Source organism: Neomonachus schauinslandi, chromosome 9, assembly GCF_002201575.2.
Source record: "Neomonachus schauinslandi chromosome 9, ASM220157v2, whole genome shotgun sequence".
Classification (NCBI taxonomy): domain Eukaryota; kingdom Metazoa; phylum Chordata; class Mammalia; order Carnivora; family Phocidae; genus Neomonachus; species Neomonachus schauinslandi.
Genome location: NC_058411.1, coordinates 2,907,545 through 2,927,585, shown reverse-complemented (window position 1 = coordinate 2,927,585; position 20,041 = coordinate 2,907,545). Strand labels below are relative to the sequence as shown.

Genomic DNA, 20,041 nt, shown 5'->3' with positions numbered 1-20,041 from the left:
TCCCACTCCCCCCTGCTTGTGTTCCCTCTCTCGCTGTCTCTCTCTCTGTCAAATAAATAAATAAATAAAAATATTATTTATTTTTTTGACAGAGAGAGAGAGAGAGCACAGCAGGGGGAGCAGCAGAGGGAGAGGGAGAAGCAGGCTTCCCGCTGAGCAGGGAGCCCAATGCGGGGCTCGATCCCAGGACCCTGGGATCATGACCTGAGCCGAAGGCAGTCGCCCAACCAACTGAGCCACCCAGGCGCCCCTCTACTTATTGCTCTTCATAGTTTTCTGAGAGTTTTTATCATGAATGAGCATTGAAGCTTGTCAAGTACTTTTTTTTTTTTTTGAAGATTTTATTTATTTGACAGAGAGAGACATAGCGAGAGAGGGAGAAGCAGGCTCCCCGCTGAGGAGGGAGCCAGGTGCGGGGCTCGATCCCAGGACGCTGGGACCATGACCTGAGCCGAAGGCAGACGCTTAATGACTGAGTCACCCAGGCACCCCGCTTGTCAAATACTTTTTCTGAATCTGTTGAGATAACATGATTTTCTTCTTTATTCTGTTAATATGGCATATTGTATGTATTGAGTTTGATTATTAATTCAGCTGTGCATTACTTCTGTAAACTGCACTCTGTTGTGATGTACTATCCTTTTTAAAAATCTTGCTGTATTCATCTCAGTAATATTTTATTATGGTCATTTGGTATCTGTATTTATGAGGGATATTGGTCTATAGTTTTCTTATGATATCTGCGCTTTCTCATCATACATATAAGTGTCTTGTACTCTTGATTTTTTTTGTTTGTCTAAATGTCTCTGTGTCTCTAAGTTGTTTAGACAGGCATATATTCAAAGCTAACAGTTTTTCTGTCTTAGCATTTTGAAGATGATCTTCCATTGTCTCCTGGACTCCATTGTTTCTGTTGAGAAGTTTTGTTCTCTTTTGTTTTGTTAAAGATTTTATCTTTAAGCAATCTGTACACCCAATGTAGGGCTCGAACTCGAAACCCTGAGATCAAGAGTTGCATGCTGAGCCAGCCAGGTGCCCTGAGAAGTTTGTTTTTTTTTTTTTTTTTTTTTTTTTTTTTTAAAGATTTTATTTATTTATATGACAGAGAGAGACACAGCGAGAGAGGGAACACAAGCCGGGAGAGTGGGAGAGGGAGAGGCAGGCTTCCCGCCGAGCAGGGAGCCCGATGCGGGGCTCGATCCCAGGATCCTGGGATCATGACCGGAGCCGAAGGCAGACGCTTAACGACTGAGCCACCCAGGCGCCCCTGAGAAGTTTGTTTTTTAATAATTATTCATATGTGGTCATTTGCCTTTTTGTCTGATATTAATACCATCTCATGGTCTTTGAGGTTTTACTGTTTCACTACACAGTGTGTTTAGTGTATTTCTTTCCATTAATCTTTTTTAAGGCTTGTACTCCTGAGGACACAGGTCTTTCATCAATTCTAGGCAACTTCTAGCCCTTATCTCTGAAGTTGTTGCTTCCTATTTATTCCCTTTTCTTCAGGCGTCCCAATTAGATGTAGTTTGGACCTTTGTATCTGTCCTCCAGGCCTCTGCTCTTTCATATTTTTTATCTTTTCCTCTTTCTTGCACAGATCTATTATCTAGTTCAATAATTTTCTTTCAGCTGTGACTAATCTGCTATGTAATCACTACTAAGGTTTTAAATTCTTTTGATTCTTTTTCATTTTTGATAGTAGCTTACTATTATGTTTTAATTTCCTTTTATATTTCTTGAAAATTTTAAGCATATTTCTTTTATGTTCTGGGTCTCTTCAGTCTAAATGTAATACTTGGGTGGGGGCAAAGGGTTGTCCAATTCTATTATTGCTTTTTTTAGTTGATTCTTCTTCATGGGGCCTTTTTCCCTATGGTAGTTTCTAATTAGGAGCTCTGCAGCTGGTCCCAATACGTGTGAATGCTGAGGGACCTGGGTCAAGACTGTGTCCCACAGATGGGGTTTATACTCACTCTGCCAGGCCCCTTGGACTGCTACTAACATCGAAGCACTTCACATCGACTGCTGGCATGGAGCCCTTTTGGAGTGGGAAAGGAAAATAAATTCAAACTCTGATGCTAAACAGGACAGGCTTGGGATGGCAGATTCTTGAGGAACATTTTTCTTTTTTAGTCACTTCAGTCAGTGTCTGAGAGAAGACAGAGTTGCCAGCAAATTGATTTTTCCCTAGTTTACACTTTCACTGAGGGTTAGATTTTCATGGGTTCTTCAGGGGCTTTTGCAGGGGATATCAGTTCCAGCCCCCCACTCATCTGGCCTGAAACCTCATCCTCGTTAGCCCTGCTCAGCTCAGGAAACCGAGGCTCTTGGTGTTGGCCAGATAGTCCTAGGGTGGCCCGTAGCTTCAGGGTTTGACAATATTTTGACAATATTCTTTTTGTGTTTGGCCCCTGTAGATTTTTACTTTCTAGAGATCAGCTATGCATTTTTTTAAAGGTTTTATTTATTTGAGAGAGAAAGAGCATGAGAGAGGGGAGGGTCAGAAGGAGAAGCAGACTCCCCACTGAGCAGGGAGCCCGATGCGGGACTCGATCCCGGGACTCCAGGATCATGACCTGAGCCGAAGGTGGTCGCTTAACCAACAGAGCCACCCAGGCACCATAAAGGATGTTTTATGGGGGCTTCTGGGTGGCTCACTTGGTTAAGCATCTGACTCTTGGTTTTGGCTCAGGTCATGATCTTGGGGTTGCGGGATCGAGCCCCATGGGCTCCGCGCTCAGCATGGAGTCTGCTTGGGATTCTCTCTCTCCCTCTTCCCCTTCCTCCCACTCATGTGCATGTGAGCACACACACATTTTCTCTCTCTCTCTCTCAAATAAATAAATTTTTTTTTAAGTTATTTTATACATCTTACTCAGCATTTCTAGGTGTTTGGAGGGGAATGTTTTCCAGAATAGCTAGACTTATACTGTAGACAGTTGAAGCCTCGTGTTTTGCTTCTATCAGAAGCTAAGTATTGATAATCTGATTCTTGGGATGTTTTTGTTCTTAAGAACCATACATTTATTAATGATTATATTAAATAACATTAACTCAAAATGTTGGTTTATTAAAAAGCATGTGTACAAGCACCACACATAGATATTCAGGCTTTCTGCCCATCTGAGTAATGATTTTTATTTTGAAGCCATTCATTCAGAAAAATTACACAGCTATTTTGAATTTGTCTTACAACATGGCAAGATCTCCAGTAAGGGATTTTGATTCCTGATGTGGTAGCGGTTTTTATAATTACAAATTCCCAGGGTGCTGTTCTCTTCAACATCCTGCTGCTATATCAAGACTACCTGTGTCTAAAACATGTTCTGTCACCGTCTTCCCTCAGAGTGGCCCCAGTGTATTCTGCTCAAGGAACCATCACTCGTGTTTCCCACACTGCAGATCATAAAGTCCTTTTATTCTCCTTCCTCTCCACAAGCCTCCAACCCTTCCATCTGCAGGCCTGTGGATTCACCCTCAGAGAGCGCGTAGAGCAGCAAGGCAGGGCAGGGCCCCTGGAGAGAGTCATACTTGGGTGTGAATCCTCTCGACTCCTCTAGCTGTGTGTCCTTAGACAAACCACTCACCTCTGGAAAATGAGGAAGCCCCAGTACGTCCCCTCACGGTTGTTTGAGGAATCAAGGAGATAATGCATGTAAAGTGCTTAACAAGTTGTCTGGCGCAGGGGAACGCTCAGTAAAGGGGAGTTGCTGTGCTCTTTTCCTCGTTGCTGTCATCATGCCAACCAGGTCTTGACAGAGTCTTCTTTCTTCATTGGCTTTGTGCTCATTCATTTTGCCACTTCTCCAGACTATGCACATAGTACCTCTCGCCTGAACTACCGCGGAAGGCTCCCGGCTGGTCACACTTCCTCCTCCTTCTGTGCTGTGCCTGACTGGGGTTATCAGAAACACCTCTGATGGATACACTGGCAAAGTCAGGAATCTTCCAGGGCTCCCCTTTGCCTTCCTGTAGCTTAAGATCCAAATTCCTTACCTCTATCACAATCTCTCACCAGATACATTTATAGCCCACGAGAATACCCTGGAAGCTGTGAAGTACCAGATGGAAGTGAGTACAGTCATCACCACCCCCACTGGCTGTAGGCGGCTTTTCATGTGCATGGCTCACTGCCACAGCTCAGCTTTAGGAGGGCGGGACTGCGACCTACTTTAGGTTATATTACCATAGCAGCTGACTCAGTATCCTGAATGTGGAGGGTATGCTTCCACACTTGACAGATTGATTACCATCTAAATTACTGCATCAAAATGTAGGGATCAAAGTAGTTTATTGGAGATCTTGCCATATGTCTTAGCAAGGTCAAATGGTTGTGTTAATTTTTCTGAATGAATGGTTTCACTCAATGGGCGGGAACCTGAATATCTGTGTGCAATGCTTGTATGTGTGCTTTTTTTTTTTAAGATTTTATTTATTTGAGAGAGAAATAGAGAGAGAGAATGAGCAGGGGGCAGGGAGAGGGAGAAGCAGGCTCCTCACCAAGCAGGGAGCTCGACGCGGGGCTGATCCCAGAGATCATGACCTGAGCCAAAGGCAGACGCCCAAACAACTAAGCCACCCAGGTTCCCCTGTACATGTGCTTTTTAATAAACCAGTGTATGAAGCTTGAGTTAGTGTTATTTGATTACTGATCTAAGAACAAATCCGTTTACAAAGCACTTTCAGATGCATCGTCTCCTTGATCCTTGTGGCAAGCCTGCATGGCAGACAGACCATGGACTACAGTGGTTGAGTGGCTTGTCCAAGTTGAAAGAGAAGGACGCAGAGCTTGGGTCTGGGATAGCTCTTCTTACTCCAGTCTCCTGTCTCCAAGCTTCTTAGCACGCTCTCCTTAAGAGCTCAGAATATTGAGACTTGATTGATGAGCATTTCCTTCATTAGAAATGTGTTTTTTATTTTGTCATTTCAAGATGAAGGACCTAGAAGAAAAAAGGAGGGTTCTAACAGATGTAATTGTTTTTCTGAGTTGCATACATTTTCAACCAGGGCTTTGTAGAGGCTGCAGCCTGATGTGGCTTCTGCCTCCAGGGGTAATGTTTACATTCCAGAAGCTAGCCTTGTCTTGAACGTTTGCTCTTTTAGGGGAAAACTGAACCCATCACGGTGGTAAAGCTGCTGAGCTGCTTCGATGACCTTGTGGCTGTGGGCACTGCCTCCGGGAGGGTTGCTGTCTTTCAGCTTGTATCCTCGCTGCCAGGGAGAAATAAACAAGTAAGTACTAGTCACTTTGGCATTTCTTAACTTCTTGGCAAATTCCTCGTGGATCTTCAAATGAGAAATCTCATCAGCCTGGAAAATACATGCTTAGAAAAACTTCACCCTGTGCTCTTAATAATCGGATAACATTTTGGTCCTTGGTAGGACACTTGGCAGAAAGCACGTTTGGGTAATTTAGATTGTGCCTAATATTCTCTGGCTCCCCTCTGTCAGTTTTAAAGAGAAATAGCCAGAGGGAACCTTGAACAGGGTTTTGTGTAGAAAACAAGGTTGGGAAAACCAGCTCCTCCACGATTAGGAGGGCCTGTGTACTCCCGTGCCCACAGAGCCCCGTCTCACAGTGTCTGTTCCTTTCTCTCCTTGCGCTCATGTTTACCGGTTATTCCCAGCTTCGGAGATTTGATGTCACCGGTATTCACAAAAATAGCATAACAGCTCTGGCTTGGAGCCCCAATGGAATGAAATTGTTCTCTGGAGATGACAAAGGGAAAATTGTCTATTCTTCTCTGGATCTAGACCAGGTAAGATTATTTCCAGAAATATTTTTGGCCTTCTTATATTTGGAGAAATTATATCCATAATTACATTTTAGTTGGTCAGTTTGTATTCTCAATCATTGTCCCTTTATAATCTCATTATTGTTGGTAACGTTATCCCTCAAGGACTTCTCTAACGTCTTCTGAGCTTCTACTTCTGTGACTAAAGGGTTGGCCTTTGTTTGCACTGGCCCCTTCCTTCACAGTGTTCATTGTCCTGTTGTCTCCCACTGCTCCTTCGAACAGAAGCCATTGTCACTCCTCCCTCCTTAAAGGGTTTGTAGGAACCATGCGAAGCCTTTCATAATCATAACTGTTAACAGAGGTCAGTGCTTTCAGGGGGCAGAGAGCTCGCCCCAGTTAAACCTTGCCTCTCACGTGGGAGGGAGTGGGCCGAGGAAGAGGAGGTTTGGTGGCAGCCCGGTGCCCAGCCGCCACCTTTGTGTTTGTTGCTTTGTTTAATCCTCACAACAGCGTCCTGAGTTACGTGTGCTCTTCCTCCGTCAGTAGATGAAAAACCCAAGGCTCAGTGACCCCGTCACTAGCCCGGGGTCACAGCGAACACCTGGCAGAACCCAGCTTCAAACAGGCTCTGCTCCAAAGCCTGCACCTTTTCCATCGCACGTGTGGCTCTGTGCAGGCCTTTGCTTTGCTGGGTCACATGTCTGCCCAGCTAGACTGAACATCTTGGTGGCACGAGCCTTTCATTTTCTTATGTGTAGCCTTCATTCCTCATGCATAGTAGGAATTCAGCAATTATTTAGTCCCTCTGATCCACGACTGACCTATTACAAGTTCTCTCCAGTGGTAGTCCTCAAAGTTTTTGGTCTCAGGACCTCTCTGCACTCTTAAAAGGAGGATCCCAAAGAGCTTCTGTTTGTATGGGTTATAGCTACTAAGTGTACCATGGTAGAAATTAAAACTGAGAAATTTAAAAATATTTATTAATTTTATTTTGAAATAAACCTATTATTACTAGAAATAACATTTTTATGAAAATAACTATTTTCGAAACAAGTGAAAAGAAAGACACTGCTTTACATTTTTGCAAATCTCTTTAATGGCTGGCTTGATGGAGGACAGCTGCATTCTGCATAAACTGTTACAAATACATTGTTTTGGGAGGGGGGAAAGATGGCGGAGGAGTAGGGGACCCTATTTCAACTGGTCCCCGGAATGAGCTGGATATCTACCAGACCACTCTGAGCACCCACGAAACCAGCCTGAGATGTAAGAAGATCTGGATCTCTACAAGCAGAATATCGCAGGCGGTTGGTTTCAAGGTATGAAGCAGGGAGCCGTGATTCCGCGGGCAGATATCGGAGGATAAATGGCAGCGGGAGGGTGCCTGGCCTACACCGCCGGTGAGCGACAGCCTCGCACGCTGCGGACGGGCACAGACTCGCAGACCGGTAGCAGCGGGGAAAGGACTCTAGGGCAGCCCCCGGGGCGGAAACCCAGAGCGGGCTGCGCGGGCGAACCGGGAGCGGCTGGTGGTTTTAGAAGCACAGAGGGCAGAGACGTGCTCCAACCTGGAGGCAGGACTGGGAGCGCTGCGGAGGGGCGCACAACCCAGGCCGCTGCAGTTTATAGCAGCACAGACAGCAGCGGAGACAGTGTGGCCTGGAGAGCTCACTGAAGAGCAGACTGTGATCTCTCTGCTCTGAAGCAGAGGGTTGAAAACGGTCTCTTCTGCTCTGACTCGCGGAAGAGACGTGGAAAGCCGCCAGGGAAAGCCGCCAGAGAACAAAAGCCCCCAAAACTGATTCCCCTCTGAGCCCATCCCCCACCACAGGGGGGGCAGGGCAACTCCGCCCAAACAGGGTTGCCTGAGTAACAGCGTGGCAGGCCCCTCCCGCAGAAGAGAGGCTGGGAAAACAAGAGGCCAGCAACCCTAAGGTCCCAAGAAAACAGGTGCATCTTGCTTGGGTTCTGGTCAATAATTTGGACTCTATACATTCCCTCAAACATCCATCAACAGAATGACTAGGAGGAGGAGCCCCCAAAATAGAAAAGACTCAGAGATTATGACTTATGCTGCACATTTACAAGTGGATGCAGATATAACCAAGATGTCGGAGATGGAATTCAGGCTAGCGATTGTGAAGACAATGGCTAGAATGGAGAAATCAATTAATGACAACATAGAGTCTCAAAGGGCAGAAGTGAAAGGTGAATTGGCAGAACTTAAAAATGCTATCAGTGAGATCCAATCCAATCTAGATAATCTAACAGCTAGGGTAACTGAGGCAGAAGAGCGAATAAGCGACCTGGAAGACAATATAATAGATGAAAAGGGAAAAGAGGAGGCCAGGGAAAAACAACTCAGAATCCATGAAAATAGAATCAGAGAAATAAGTGACAGAATGAAGCGTTCCAATGTCAGAATAATTGGAATCCCGGAGGGAGTGGAGAGAGAGAGAGGACTAGAAGATGTATTTGAGCAAATCGTAGCTGAGAACTTCCCTAATCTGGGGAATGAAACAAACATTCGCGTCCTAGAGGCAGAGAGGACCCCTCCCAAGATCAAGGAAAACAGGCCAACACCCCGGCGTGTAATAGTAAAACTTGCAAATCTTAGAACCTAGGAAACCATCTTAAGGGCAGTTAGGGGGAAGAGATTCCTTACGTACAGAGGGAGGAACATCAGAATAACGTCAGACCTATCCACAGAGACCTGGCAAGCCAGAAAGGCCTGGCAAGACACATTTAGGGTACTAAATGAGAAGAACATGCAGCCAAGAATACTTTACCCAGCAAGGCTTTCATTTAGAATGGATGGGGAGATGCAGAGCTTCCACGACTGGCAGAAGCTGAAAGAATATGTGACCATTAAGCCAGCCCTGCAAGAGATATTAAGGGGGGTTCTATAAAAGGAGAAAGACCCCAAGAGTGATCTACAACAGAAATTTACAGGGACAATCTATAAAAACAACGTCTTCACAGGCAACATGATGACAATTAATTCATATCTTTCAATAATCACTCTCAACGTGAATGGCCTAAACGCTCCCATAAAACGACACAGGGTTGCAGATTGGATAAAAAGACAGGACCCATCCATATGCTGTCTACAAGAGACTCGTTTTGAACCTAAAGATACATCCAGACTGAAAGTGAAGGGATGGAGATCCATCTTCCATGCCAGCGGACCTCAAAAGAAAGCTGGGGTAGCAATTCTTCTCAGACAAATTAGATTTTAAACTAAAGTCTGTAATTAGAGACACAGAAGGACACTATATCATTCTTAAAGGGTCTATCCAAAAAGAAGATCTAACAATTGTAAATATCTATGCCCCCAACATGGGAGCAGCCATCTATACAAGCCACTGCTAACCAAAATAAAGAGTCATATTGATAACAATACGATAATTGTAGGAGACCTCAATACTCCACTCTCAGCAATGGACAGATCATCTAAGCAGAAAATCAACAAGGAAACAAGAGCTTTGAATGATACATTGGACCAGATGGTCCTCATAGATATTTACAGAACATTCCACCCTAAAACAACAGAATACTCATTCTTCTCAAGCGCACATGGAACTTTCTCCAGAATAGACCACATACTGGGTCACAAATCAGGTCTCAACAGATACCAAAAGATTGAGATTATTCCCTGCATATTCTCAGACCACAATGCTCTAAAACTGGAACTCAATCACAAGAAAAAATTTGGCAGAAATTCAAACACTTGGAAGCTAAAGACCACTCTGCTCAAAAGTCAACCAGGGTCAACCAGGAAATCAAAGAACTTAAACAATTCATGGAAATCAATGAGAACGAAAACATATCGGTCCAAAACCTATGGGATACTGCAAAGGCGGTCCTAAGCGGGAAATACATAGCCATCCAAGCCTCGCTCAAAAGGAAAGAAAAATCCCGAATTCACCAACTAACTCTACACCTTAAAGAACTAGAGAAAAAGCAACAAACAATGCCTAAGCCATGCATTAGAAGAGAAATAATTAAAATTAGAGCAGAAATCAATGAATTAGAAACCAGAAACACAGTAGAGCAAATCAACGAAACTAGAAGTTGGTTCTTTGAAAGAATTAATAAGATCGATAAACCACTGGCCAGACTTATCCAAAAGAAAAGAGAAAGGACCCAAATTAATAAAATTATGAATGAAAGGGGAGAGATCATGACTAACACCAAGGAAATAGAAACAATTATTAGAAATTATTATCAACAACTATATGCCTCTGGATGAAATGGAGGCCTTCCTGGAAACCTATAAGCTGCCAAGACTGAAACAGGAAGAAATTGACAACCTGAATAGGCCAATAACCAGTAACGAGATTGAAGTAGTGATCAAAAACCTCCCAAAAAAGAAGAGTCCAGGGCCTGATGGATTCCCTGGGGAATCTACCAAATATTCTACCAAACATTCAAAGAAGAAACAATACCTATTCTACTGAAGCTGTTTCAAAAAATAGAAACAGAAGGAAAACTTCCAAACTCATTCTATGAGGCCAGCATTACCTTAATCCCCAAACCAGGCAAAGACCCCATCAAAAAGGAGACTTTCAGACCGATATCCCTGATGAATATGGATTCCAAAATCCTCCACAAAATCGTAGCTAATAGGATCCAACAATACATTAAAAGGATCATCCACCACAACCAAGTGGGATTTATCCCCGGGATGCAAGGGTGGTTCAACATTCGCAAATCAATCAGTGTGATAGAACACATTAATAAGAGGAGGGAGAAGAACCATATGGTCCTCTCAATTGATGCAGAAAAAACATTTGACAAAATACAACATCCTTTCCTGATTAAAACTCTTCAGAGTATAGGGATAGAGGGAACATTCCTCAAGTTCATAAAATCCGTCTATGAAAAACCCACAGCAAATATCATCCTCAATGGGGAAAAGCTGAGAGCCTTTCCCTTAAGATCAGGAACACGTCAAGGATGCCCACTCTCACCACTATTGTTAAACATAGTACTAGAAGTCCTAGCAACAGCAATCAGACAACAAAAAGAAATAAAAGGTACTCAGATTGGCAAAGAAGAGGTCAAATTCTCTCTTTTCACAGACGACATGATACTTTATGTGGAAAACCCAAAAGACTCCAACCCCAAATTACTAGAACTCATACAGCAATTCAGTAATGTGGCAGGGTACAAAATCAGTGCACAGAAATCAGTTGCTTTCTTATACACTAACAACGCAACTGTAGAAAGAGAAATTAGAGAAACGATTCCATTTACAATAGCACCAAAAACCATAAGATACCTCAGAATAAACCTAACCAAAAAGGTAAAGGATCTATACTCTAGGAACTACAAAACACTCATGAAAGAAATTGAAGAAGACACAAAAAGATGGAAAAATATTCCATGCTCATGGATCGGAAGAATAAACATTGTTAAAATGTCTGTGCTACCCAGAGCAATCTATACCTTCAGTGCCATCCCGATCAAAATTCCAATGACATTTTTCGAAGTGCTGGAACAAACAATCCTAAAATTTGTATGGAATCAGAAAAGACCCCGAATCGCCAAGGAAATGTTGAAAAAGAAAAACAAAGCTGGGGACATCACGTTGCCCGATTTCAAGCTATATTACAAAGCTGTGATCACCAAGACAGCATGGTACTGGCACAAAAACAGACATACTGACCAATGGAACAGAATAGAGAACCCAGATATGGACCCTCAACTCTATGGTCAAATAATCTTTGACAAAGCAGGAAAAGACATGCAATGGAAAAAAGACAGTCTCTTCAATAAATGGTGCTGGGAAAATTGGACAGCCACATGCAGAAGAATGAAACTCGACCACTCTCTAACACCATTCACAAAGATAAACTCAAAGTGGATGAAAGACCTCAATGTGAGACAGGAATCCATCAAAATCCTAGAGGAGAACATAGGCAGTAACCTCTTTGACATCGCCCACAGCAACTTCTTTCAAGATACATCTCCAAAAGCTAGTGAAACAAAAGCAAAAATGAACTTTTGGGACTTCATCAAGATAAAAAGCTTCTGCACAGCAAAGGAAACAGTCAACAAAACAAAGAGGCAACTCACAGAATGGGAGAAGATATTTGCAGATGACACTACAGATAAAGGGCTGGTATCCAAGATCTAGAAAGAACTTCTCAAACTCAACACCAAAAAACAAATGATCAAGTCAAAAAGTGGGCAGAAGATATGAAAAGACACTTCTCTGAAGAAGACATACAAATGCTAACAGACACATGAAAAAATGTTCATCATCATTAGCCATCAGGGAAATCCAAATCAAAACCACATTGAGATACCACCTTACACCAGTTAGAATGGCAAAAATGGACAGGGAAAGAAACAACAAATGTTGGAGAGGTTGTGGAGAAAGGGGAACCCTCTTACACTGTTGGTGGGAATGCAAGTTGGTACAGCCACTTTGGAAAACAGTGTGGAGGTTCCTCAAAAATTTAAAAATAGAACTACCCTATGATCCAGCAATTGCACTCCTGGGTATTTACCCCAAAGACACAGATGTAGTGAAAAGAAGGGCCATATGCACCCCAATGTTCATAGCAGCAGTGTCCGCAATAGCCAGACTGTGGAAAGAGCCAAGATGCCCTTCAGCAGATGAATGGATAAAGAAGATGTGGTCCATATATACAATGGAATATTACTCAGCCATCAGAAAGGATGAATACCCAACTTTTACATCAACATGGATGGGACTGGAGGAGATTATGCTAAGTGAAATAAGTCAAGCAGAGAAAGTCAATTATCATACGGTTTCACTTATTTGTGGAACATAAGGAATAGCATGGAGGAGGGACGCCTGGGTGGCTCAGTCGTTAAGCGTCTGCCTTCGGCTCAGGTCATGATCCCGGGGTCCTGGAACGAGCCCCACATCGGGCTCCCTGTTCCGCGGGAAGCCTGCCTCTCCCTCTCCCATTCCCCCTGCTTGTATTCCCTCTCTCGCTGTGTCTCTCTGTCAAATAAATACAATCTTAAAAAAAAAAAAAAAAAAGGAATAGCATGGAGGACAATAGGAGAAGGAAGGGAAAAATTGGCGGGGGGGGGGAATTGGAGGGAGAGATGAACCATGAGAGACTACGGACTCTGAGAAACAGGGTTTTAGAGGGGAAGGGGGAGGGGGGATTGGTTAGCCCGGTGATGGGTATTAAGGGGGGCACGTACTGCATGGAGCACTGGGTGTTATACGAAAACAATGGATCGTGGATCACCACATCAAAAACCAATGATGTATTGTATGGTGACTAACATAACATAATAAAATTTAAAAAAAAATACATTGTTTTGGTTGGAGTATATAAAGAAAAATCTGGCCTCCACAGACCTGTAGTTGGAAACGGGACAAGCATTGTAATAGCCTCTTTAGAGAATTGTGGATATTCTTCATTCTTACCCCCAACTGACGGATGGTGGTTTCTTTAAAGGTCAGTTGTAACTGGGAAGCTAAAACCATATGGATGGATTTCTGTACTCTTAACAGTAAAATCCAGTGGTCTGTCTTGCACTTTGAATGACTCTTCGATACACGCGTGATTTTGTAATATCATGTGTTGGTCACTTGGAAAATACTGATCTACTGAGTGATGCAGATCTTTTCAAATGTTGACACAATTATATAATATCAAAGAACACATCTTTGTTAATATCAGCATCATTCCGATCAGAAAAGTCTTTAGCTACTGGGAATTGCTCAAGTTCACAAGGGTCGATACAAGTTTTCAGTTCTAATCCTCATTTGAAAACTGGAAATTTAATATCAGCAACAAACACGATTCCTTGTTTTTACCAAAGTGACAGGTCACTTTGTTCCATCTGAGAAAATGTCTGCCAAATACCCATGTTTGAATAATTAGAGTATGTCAAATAAAAATGGTATTCTGTGAAAAAAAAAAGCAGCTGGTTGAGCTCCCAGCTCTCACAAACCAGTGCTTTTCCTTGAGAGAACCAGAGTACCTCGGGGGGCAGGACCGGGTGTGCATGCCCCGTTTTGTCACACAAAATTCAAAACTGTGTCTACCCAAGAGCCAAGATTTAATGAAATTATAATTGTTTTGCATCAAAGACAGTCTTCAGTGGAACGCACATTTTTTCCGTGAGCGGTGGCGGAGGGCACGGTGATGATTGGTGGCGTTCAGGGCCCTGCTCTGCCCACCATGGCTTTTGTGTCAGGGCAAATGTCAGCTCAGTGAAAAAGGCAGACGCAACCGAGTATTGTGATGGCAATAGCTTGGGCCTTGCAGGCCCTGTGGAGAGGACTGCCAAGCACACTTTGAGAGCCGCTGTTGTGTGGGAAAGTGTTGAGGTTATTAGGAGTCCCTGTGGTGTTCCTTCCTTCTGCTCAGGCCTGCGGGCAGCACCAGGACAGCACTGCTCCCGAGCCTGCATTTCAGGAAGCGGAGAGAAAGCCACATGCAGAAAACAGTGTCCTTGGCACCCCGGGAACTTATTTCCCAGCTTTATTGAGGTTCTGATAGGTTTTTTTTTAAAAAAATGCAAGTACAAAGAGATTTGCAAAAGAAAGATATGGGAGGCTGAGTGTTTTTGCAAAATTCATACAATAAATTTAGTTCATTATAAGCTAAGTCAAAAACTGAAAAGCTACAGTTTACGTAACTATAAATGTGGGAGGAAGACCTGCTTGATGTTTGTGGGCAATGAGAACCCCTCTCCCTTCACTGTCTTGGTGGTTGTGCAATTGTATGCACTGTCACAATCCATAGAATCATGTATCTAAAAAGGGCGAATTTTACTGTATGTAAATTTTACCAGTAAGTCTGATTGCCGCTCTCCCCCCTACCCCCGAACGGTCTGTGAAAGTGCATCAGGATTTCTTAAACAATTGAAGAAACTGGTTTGGGAGAAGAGTAACTTGTAGAAGCAGATTTTTGACACCAAGAAACAGAGTTTGTGGTAGCAGTGAAATACCTCCTAGAGTTTACCTTTGGTCTTCAGTATATTTAATATTACTTCAGTTCTGTTTTTTTCTGACCCTTTCAGTTGCCAAGGCCATAATGTCCCCAAAATTGCTTTGAATTCTTTGTGGGGGAAGAGTGTAATGTGACCTTAGGTGATAGTTGCCACAATAATTTTATAGAAAGTCCCGTTGTGTTCTACTAGAATAAATTCTACTCCTAGTGTAACATATTTCCACTTAGATCTTTATGGACTCTTCTTTGAACTATCTACTGAGAACATTTTAAAAGAAATTATACAGAATTTTTATTTTTATTTTTTTAAGATTTTATTTATTTATTTGAGAGAGAGAATGAGAAAGAGCACGAGAGGTGGGGAGGGTCAGAGGGAGAAGCAAACTCCCCGCTGAGCGGGGAGCCCGATGCAGGACTCAATCCCGGGACTCCAGGATCATGACCTGAGCTGAAGGCAGTCGCTCAACCGACTGAGCCACCCAGGCGCCCTATACAGAATTTTTAAATGTTTCTTACCAAACTTGATATAGCCTGAGATAGGTGTTACTGTTGTTTTCTCATTCGTAAGAACTTTTCCAAATAATTTCATCACAGTGGGTTGACATTGAATCTGATGAGAATTAACAACATACGTTTTTAAGGTGTATTTTGACCCAAATACAAATAACAAAAGGATGCTTCCCAGTCATAGAGGAAGTTGGGTTACTTTAACTCCACACTGAGTTCGGTTTAACTGGACTCTCTCACAGGGTGTGTGTAACTCCCATTTGGTGTTGGAAGAGCCATCTTCAATCGTGCAACTGGATTATAGCCAGAAAGTACTGCTCGTGTCTACACTACAAAGAAGCCTGCTTTTTTACACGGAAGAAAAGTCTGTCAAGCAGATTGGAACACAACCAAGGAAAAGGTAAGCATCACAAGTGCACCCGCGTGGTGGTTACAGAGGGGCTTTAAGTTTTCCTAGGTTTCCTGTTTGCCATGTGCAAGCCCACCGTGGCTCTAAGCCTGGGGTTCCCGGTGGGTCCCTCACCTGCCCGGGACACCTCATCCCAGCATCAGACAGAAAGAGTGTGTCCCTCTTGATCTGCTGCAAGAACCTGCAGGTGTGGCCTCCCTGCCTTGAGTGCCAGACCTAGGGGAATCTCCGATGTAGTCTGCCTTGGGTCCACCCCTGTGTGGGCGCCCCTCCACCACAGCCCTGGTGAAGGGCCAGAGCCCCTCTGCACTCTGTGGGCTGTGCCAGGCTTGGGGATAACTGGCAGACAAAGTAGCTGTGAGCCCACCATCATGGAAACTTAATAAACTCAGCAGAAAAGTTGCTAATAGTTATGTTACCTGCTATGGAGCAATGTGTGTGGGGTGCTGTGAAGCTTCTACCCGGCCTAGGGGTGAGGGCAGACTCCCCGAAGGAGTGGGCGAGGGAGGAGTGGAACTGGCCAAGAGGACTGGGGAAGGTCTGGAGGGGGTGGCTTCTAGGCTGAGAGATTGTCTCCCTCCCCCCCCCCCATTTACCTACCACCTGGAAGGACAGCAAGAGAAGGGGTCAAGTCCAGTTGCCTACCAGCCATGTGGGAAGAGGCAGCAGGAACGCATGGTGACCTCCCTGCCAGAAACACACTTGTGGAGCCCTGGGGCCTGGTTTACGTGGGTGTGGGGTCAGTGAGGAGGGACTAGGTAAAGTGGTGGGGCCACCGCCTCATTCTGAGAGGGGCAGAGAGCCAAGTGGGGACAGGAAGAGGATGGGCGCCAGCAGCTTGTGGATTGGGCAGCAGGATTTGGAGAAGTTCTTGGTAAAAGGGCACCATTGCCTATAGAGAATCAGAGGGGCTGGGTGGCAGGTGGGTGGGGAGTGTGGTGAGCAGGCTGACAGTGAGACATGGATTGGCTGCGCCCATGAGGGGAGGGCCCACGGAGGCTGGCGGTGACAGCCGGGTGGGTGACGGATGGCCCGGAGAAGGGGAGCTCAGATGGGCGGAGGGTGGCAGCCCTTAGCTACCAAAAGACCTAGTCATGCCTCCCTTTGGCTTCCGTTTTCTATTCTGAATACCCCCTCAATTCCATCAACAATTTAGCCTTTGTATAGCAGTAGTCTCCCTATTGGCCCCCAGAAAACGCAGTAGAATTTGTAGCCCTGGCTTAGGGGTTTTGCACATCTTCATCTTGCTTTTCCCTCTGCCAGCGTCCCCTCTTCTGCCTGATGTTTTGTCCTGACTTGTCATCAGTGTCTTTTTGGAAGGATATTGGAGGGTAAAGAGAGAGATACGAAAACCAGTTACTTTTCACGTGGATCAGCCAATAGTCCTTCTCTTAAAACCTGGTCTTCCAGCCTCCGTCATGGAAACCTAAGCAAGTTTCCATGAGCCCCTCCAGGTGCACATGTGTAGTTGGTCTTTTGGCCTGTGCCGGGCACTGTTCTAGGGTGCGGATGCAAACAAATGTGTCCCCTTTCTCCCCGGGAAGTCTATTTCACTGAGCCCTAGAGGAGTGGGGATAACACAGAATAAATGGAAAAGTTGTTCACCCCTGGGTCTTAAAGGCTTGTTTTTCTGTTGGGTGCTGTGAGTCTGTGGTTCAGAAAGGGCGTCTGGCGAGTCTGCCCCCTGCAAGCAGTGTGTCATTCCGCAGGTGTTTGGTGTGCCTGAGGGGCAGCCGTGCACGGTGGACAGCGGTGAGCCAAGGACAGGTCTCTGCCCTCAAGCAGGATCCCTGTGTAGCCTGCAGTGTGTGCTGTGGAGCAGGCAGCCAGGGGGAAGCCTTCGGGTGGGGGTGGCACGCTCTCTTAGAATGGTCTGGAAAGACTTCTGTGGAGAAGTGATATTTGAGCAGAAGCCTCAAGCATGGGAAGAGCTGATGGAGGAGCATTCTGGTCTCAGGAAACAGCAAACCGAAGGCCACCGATTGGGCAGGGCTTGCAATGTTCAGGGAGCCAGAGGGGGCCGGGGTGACCAGGAGCAGTGGGTTGGGTGCACTGGTAGAGAATGAGATTGGAGCGCGCCTGGGTGGCTCAGTCGGTTAAGCGACTGCCTTCAGCTCAGGTCATGATCCTGGAGTCCCCGGGATCGAGTCCCGCCTCGGGCTCCCTGCTCGGCAGGGAGTCTGCTTCTCCCTCTAACCCTCCTCCCTCTTGTGCTCTCTGTCTCTCATTCTCTCTTGCAAATAAATAAATAAAATCTTAAAAAAAAAAAGAAAAGAAAATGAGATTGGAAAGGAGGGCCCGAGCCAGCTTAGGGGTTGGTGGCTGGGGGCACCACGTGCTATTGGCCGAGTTATTCTAGGCATAACCAAAAGCTATTGAAGTGCTTTAGGCAGGAGAATGGCAACATGAGCGACGTTTCAGAGCTCACCCCTGGTTCTGTGTGGAGACTCAGTTGGAGATGGGCAGGAGGGGGCAGTGAGGAGGGTACTTCAGGAGTCCCGGGACCAGGCATGGAGGCTGGCTCCTGGTGGTGGCCATCAGGAGGCGGGGAGATGGAGGGAGCTGTAATTTGGGGATAGCACGGGGCTGGATAATGGATTAGGTAGAGGGGAGGGGAAGGAAAGAAGAGAAGACTTTGTGCTGCTGGCTGTAGCAGCTCGGTAGCTGCAGTGGGCACAGTGGGGCAAGCCTGGGTTTGAGGTCTAGACAGCCATTCTGTGGGGGGCAGCCATTCTGTGGGGGACATATTGAGCTGGAGGTGCCTGTTAGGTAGCAGTCAAGTGGGAGTCATAGTGAGGAGTGACATCTACAGGCCTGCAAATCATTAGATGCAAGCGACATTGAGACCCTGACATTGGGTGAGTTCACCTAGGAACAGTGTTTATTCACCTAACATTGAAAAATCCTCACCGAGTCTCTGCTGTGTGCCAGGCAGCTTTCTCCATCTGAGGAGACAGCTGTGAACTGGGAAAACCTCTAATCTCGGGGAGCTCACATTCCTGAAGGGAGAGACCAACATTAAATATATTCTAGAATGCTCGGTAGTAATAAACCAGGATATGGACTAGAGAGGAGAGAGCAGGGGACACAGGTGGGTGCTCTAGATGGGCAGGCAGGGATGGCTCTTCCGCAGGAGGGACTGGAGCAGATTCCTGAAAGCAGGGCAGAAGGAGCCACCAGAGGACCTTGGAAAGAAGCTCTTGAGGCAGAAGCAGTGCGTGTGCCAAGCATTTGAGGGTTTGGAGAGCAGCAAGGCCATGTGTGTGTGGAGCAGAAGAGGGGCCAGGTAGGACCCCATCCCGTAGGCTTTGTGGGCCTTACTCAGGGGCTGCTTTATTCTAGCACGCCAGCAGTCATGAGAGGCTTTGACCAGGGCAAGTCACCCTTGCTGCTCTTTGGAGGGGGCAGGAGTGGCAGCTGAGGGGGGCCAGCCAGGGGCTTAGGCCAGGCCAGGGTAGTAGGAATGCTCGGAGGGCAGAGCTGACAGGTGTGCTGACACGTTGGCTCTGGGGGGTGAGAGAGGGAGATTAGTCAGCTGAGCACTCAGGGGAGTGGTGGCACACTGGCCTAGAGAAGCCTGGGGGAGATGATAGAAGAGTCTGTTGTGGACAGGTAGCATGGTCTTCCTCCCAGGGGAGAGCCAAAGGGGCAGGTGCAGCAGCCGTGCGTCTTGGGAAGCGGGTGGGGCCAGGGCGCGCATTTGGGAGCCTGTAGCATGTAGACGGTCTTCAAAGCTCCGGGACGGACAAGGTCGCTGCGGGCGTGAGCATAGCTGGAGAAGTGGGGGGGGTCTCTGTTCTGGGCACTGGCAGAGACTGGGATGTGAGGAAGGTTCAGAGGAGTGAGAAGTTGGAGGCCACATGAAGGAAGTGTCACAAGGCTACGTCAGAGCTGCTGACGGCCCCAAGAGATGGCGTGAGACAGATGTTTGGATTTGGTGACCTGGTGGCTACACACAGCCTTGCTGAAGGAGAGGGGCCGAGGGTGAAAGGGCTGGAGGGAACAGGATCGCAGTGCTCAGAGACAGCTTTTTAGGGGGCTGGTTTTTGTGGAAGGGAACACAGAGGAGGGGGCGCCTTGGCAGGGTGGCTGGGTGGCTGGCGCTGGCCGGCACAGAGCACAGGATGGCGGTGCCCGTCGTGGCCTCTCAAGCCCGCTGGTGGGTGACAGCGTGGCCTGAATAGGGCTGGGGTGTTCTCAGCAGGGAGCAGAGCACTTGCAGGCAGGGGAACCTCGGTGGTGGGGGATGGGGTCATCCTTTTCTGATGGAGTTTGTGAACCTCCTCAGACGAGACCAGCTAAAATACATTGTTACTCCCAGAAGACCTCAGAGCCCGCTGGCTGTTCCCGAGAAGTGTTGTATCTTTGCTCTCCTCGGGGTCTGTGTTGCACTATTTCAGGTGGAAACCTCTCCCTACCTGTTAGGTGTC

At 46.0% G+C, this 20,041-nt stretch overlaps 1 protein-coding gene across 1 annotated transcript in view; it reads left to right on the top strand.

Moving 5' to 3' along the window:
- TECPR2 (tectonin beta-propeller repeat containing 2) overlaps positions 1-20,041 on the top strand; it is a 107,345-nt gene that overhangs the window by 22,296 nt on the left and 65,008 nt on the right. Inside the window, exons 3-5 of the mRNA XM_021679855.1 lie at positions 5,107-5,235; positions 5,631-5,762; positions 15,445-15,602. Coding sequence (XP_021535530.1) covers positions 5,107-5,235; positions 5,631-5,762; positions 15,445-15,602 — 419 coding nt within the window. The remainder of the gene's footprint in view (positions 1-5,106; positions 5,236-5,630; positions 5,763-15,444; positions 15,603-20,041) is intronic.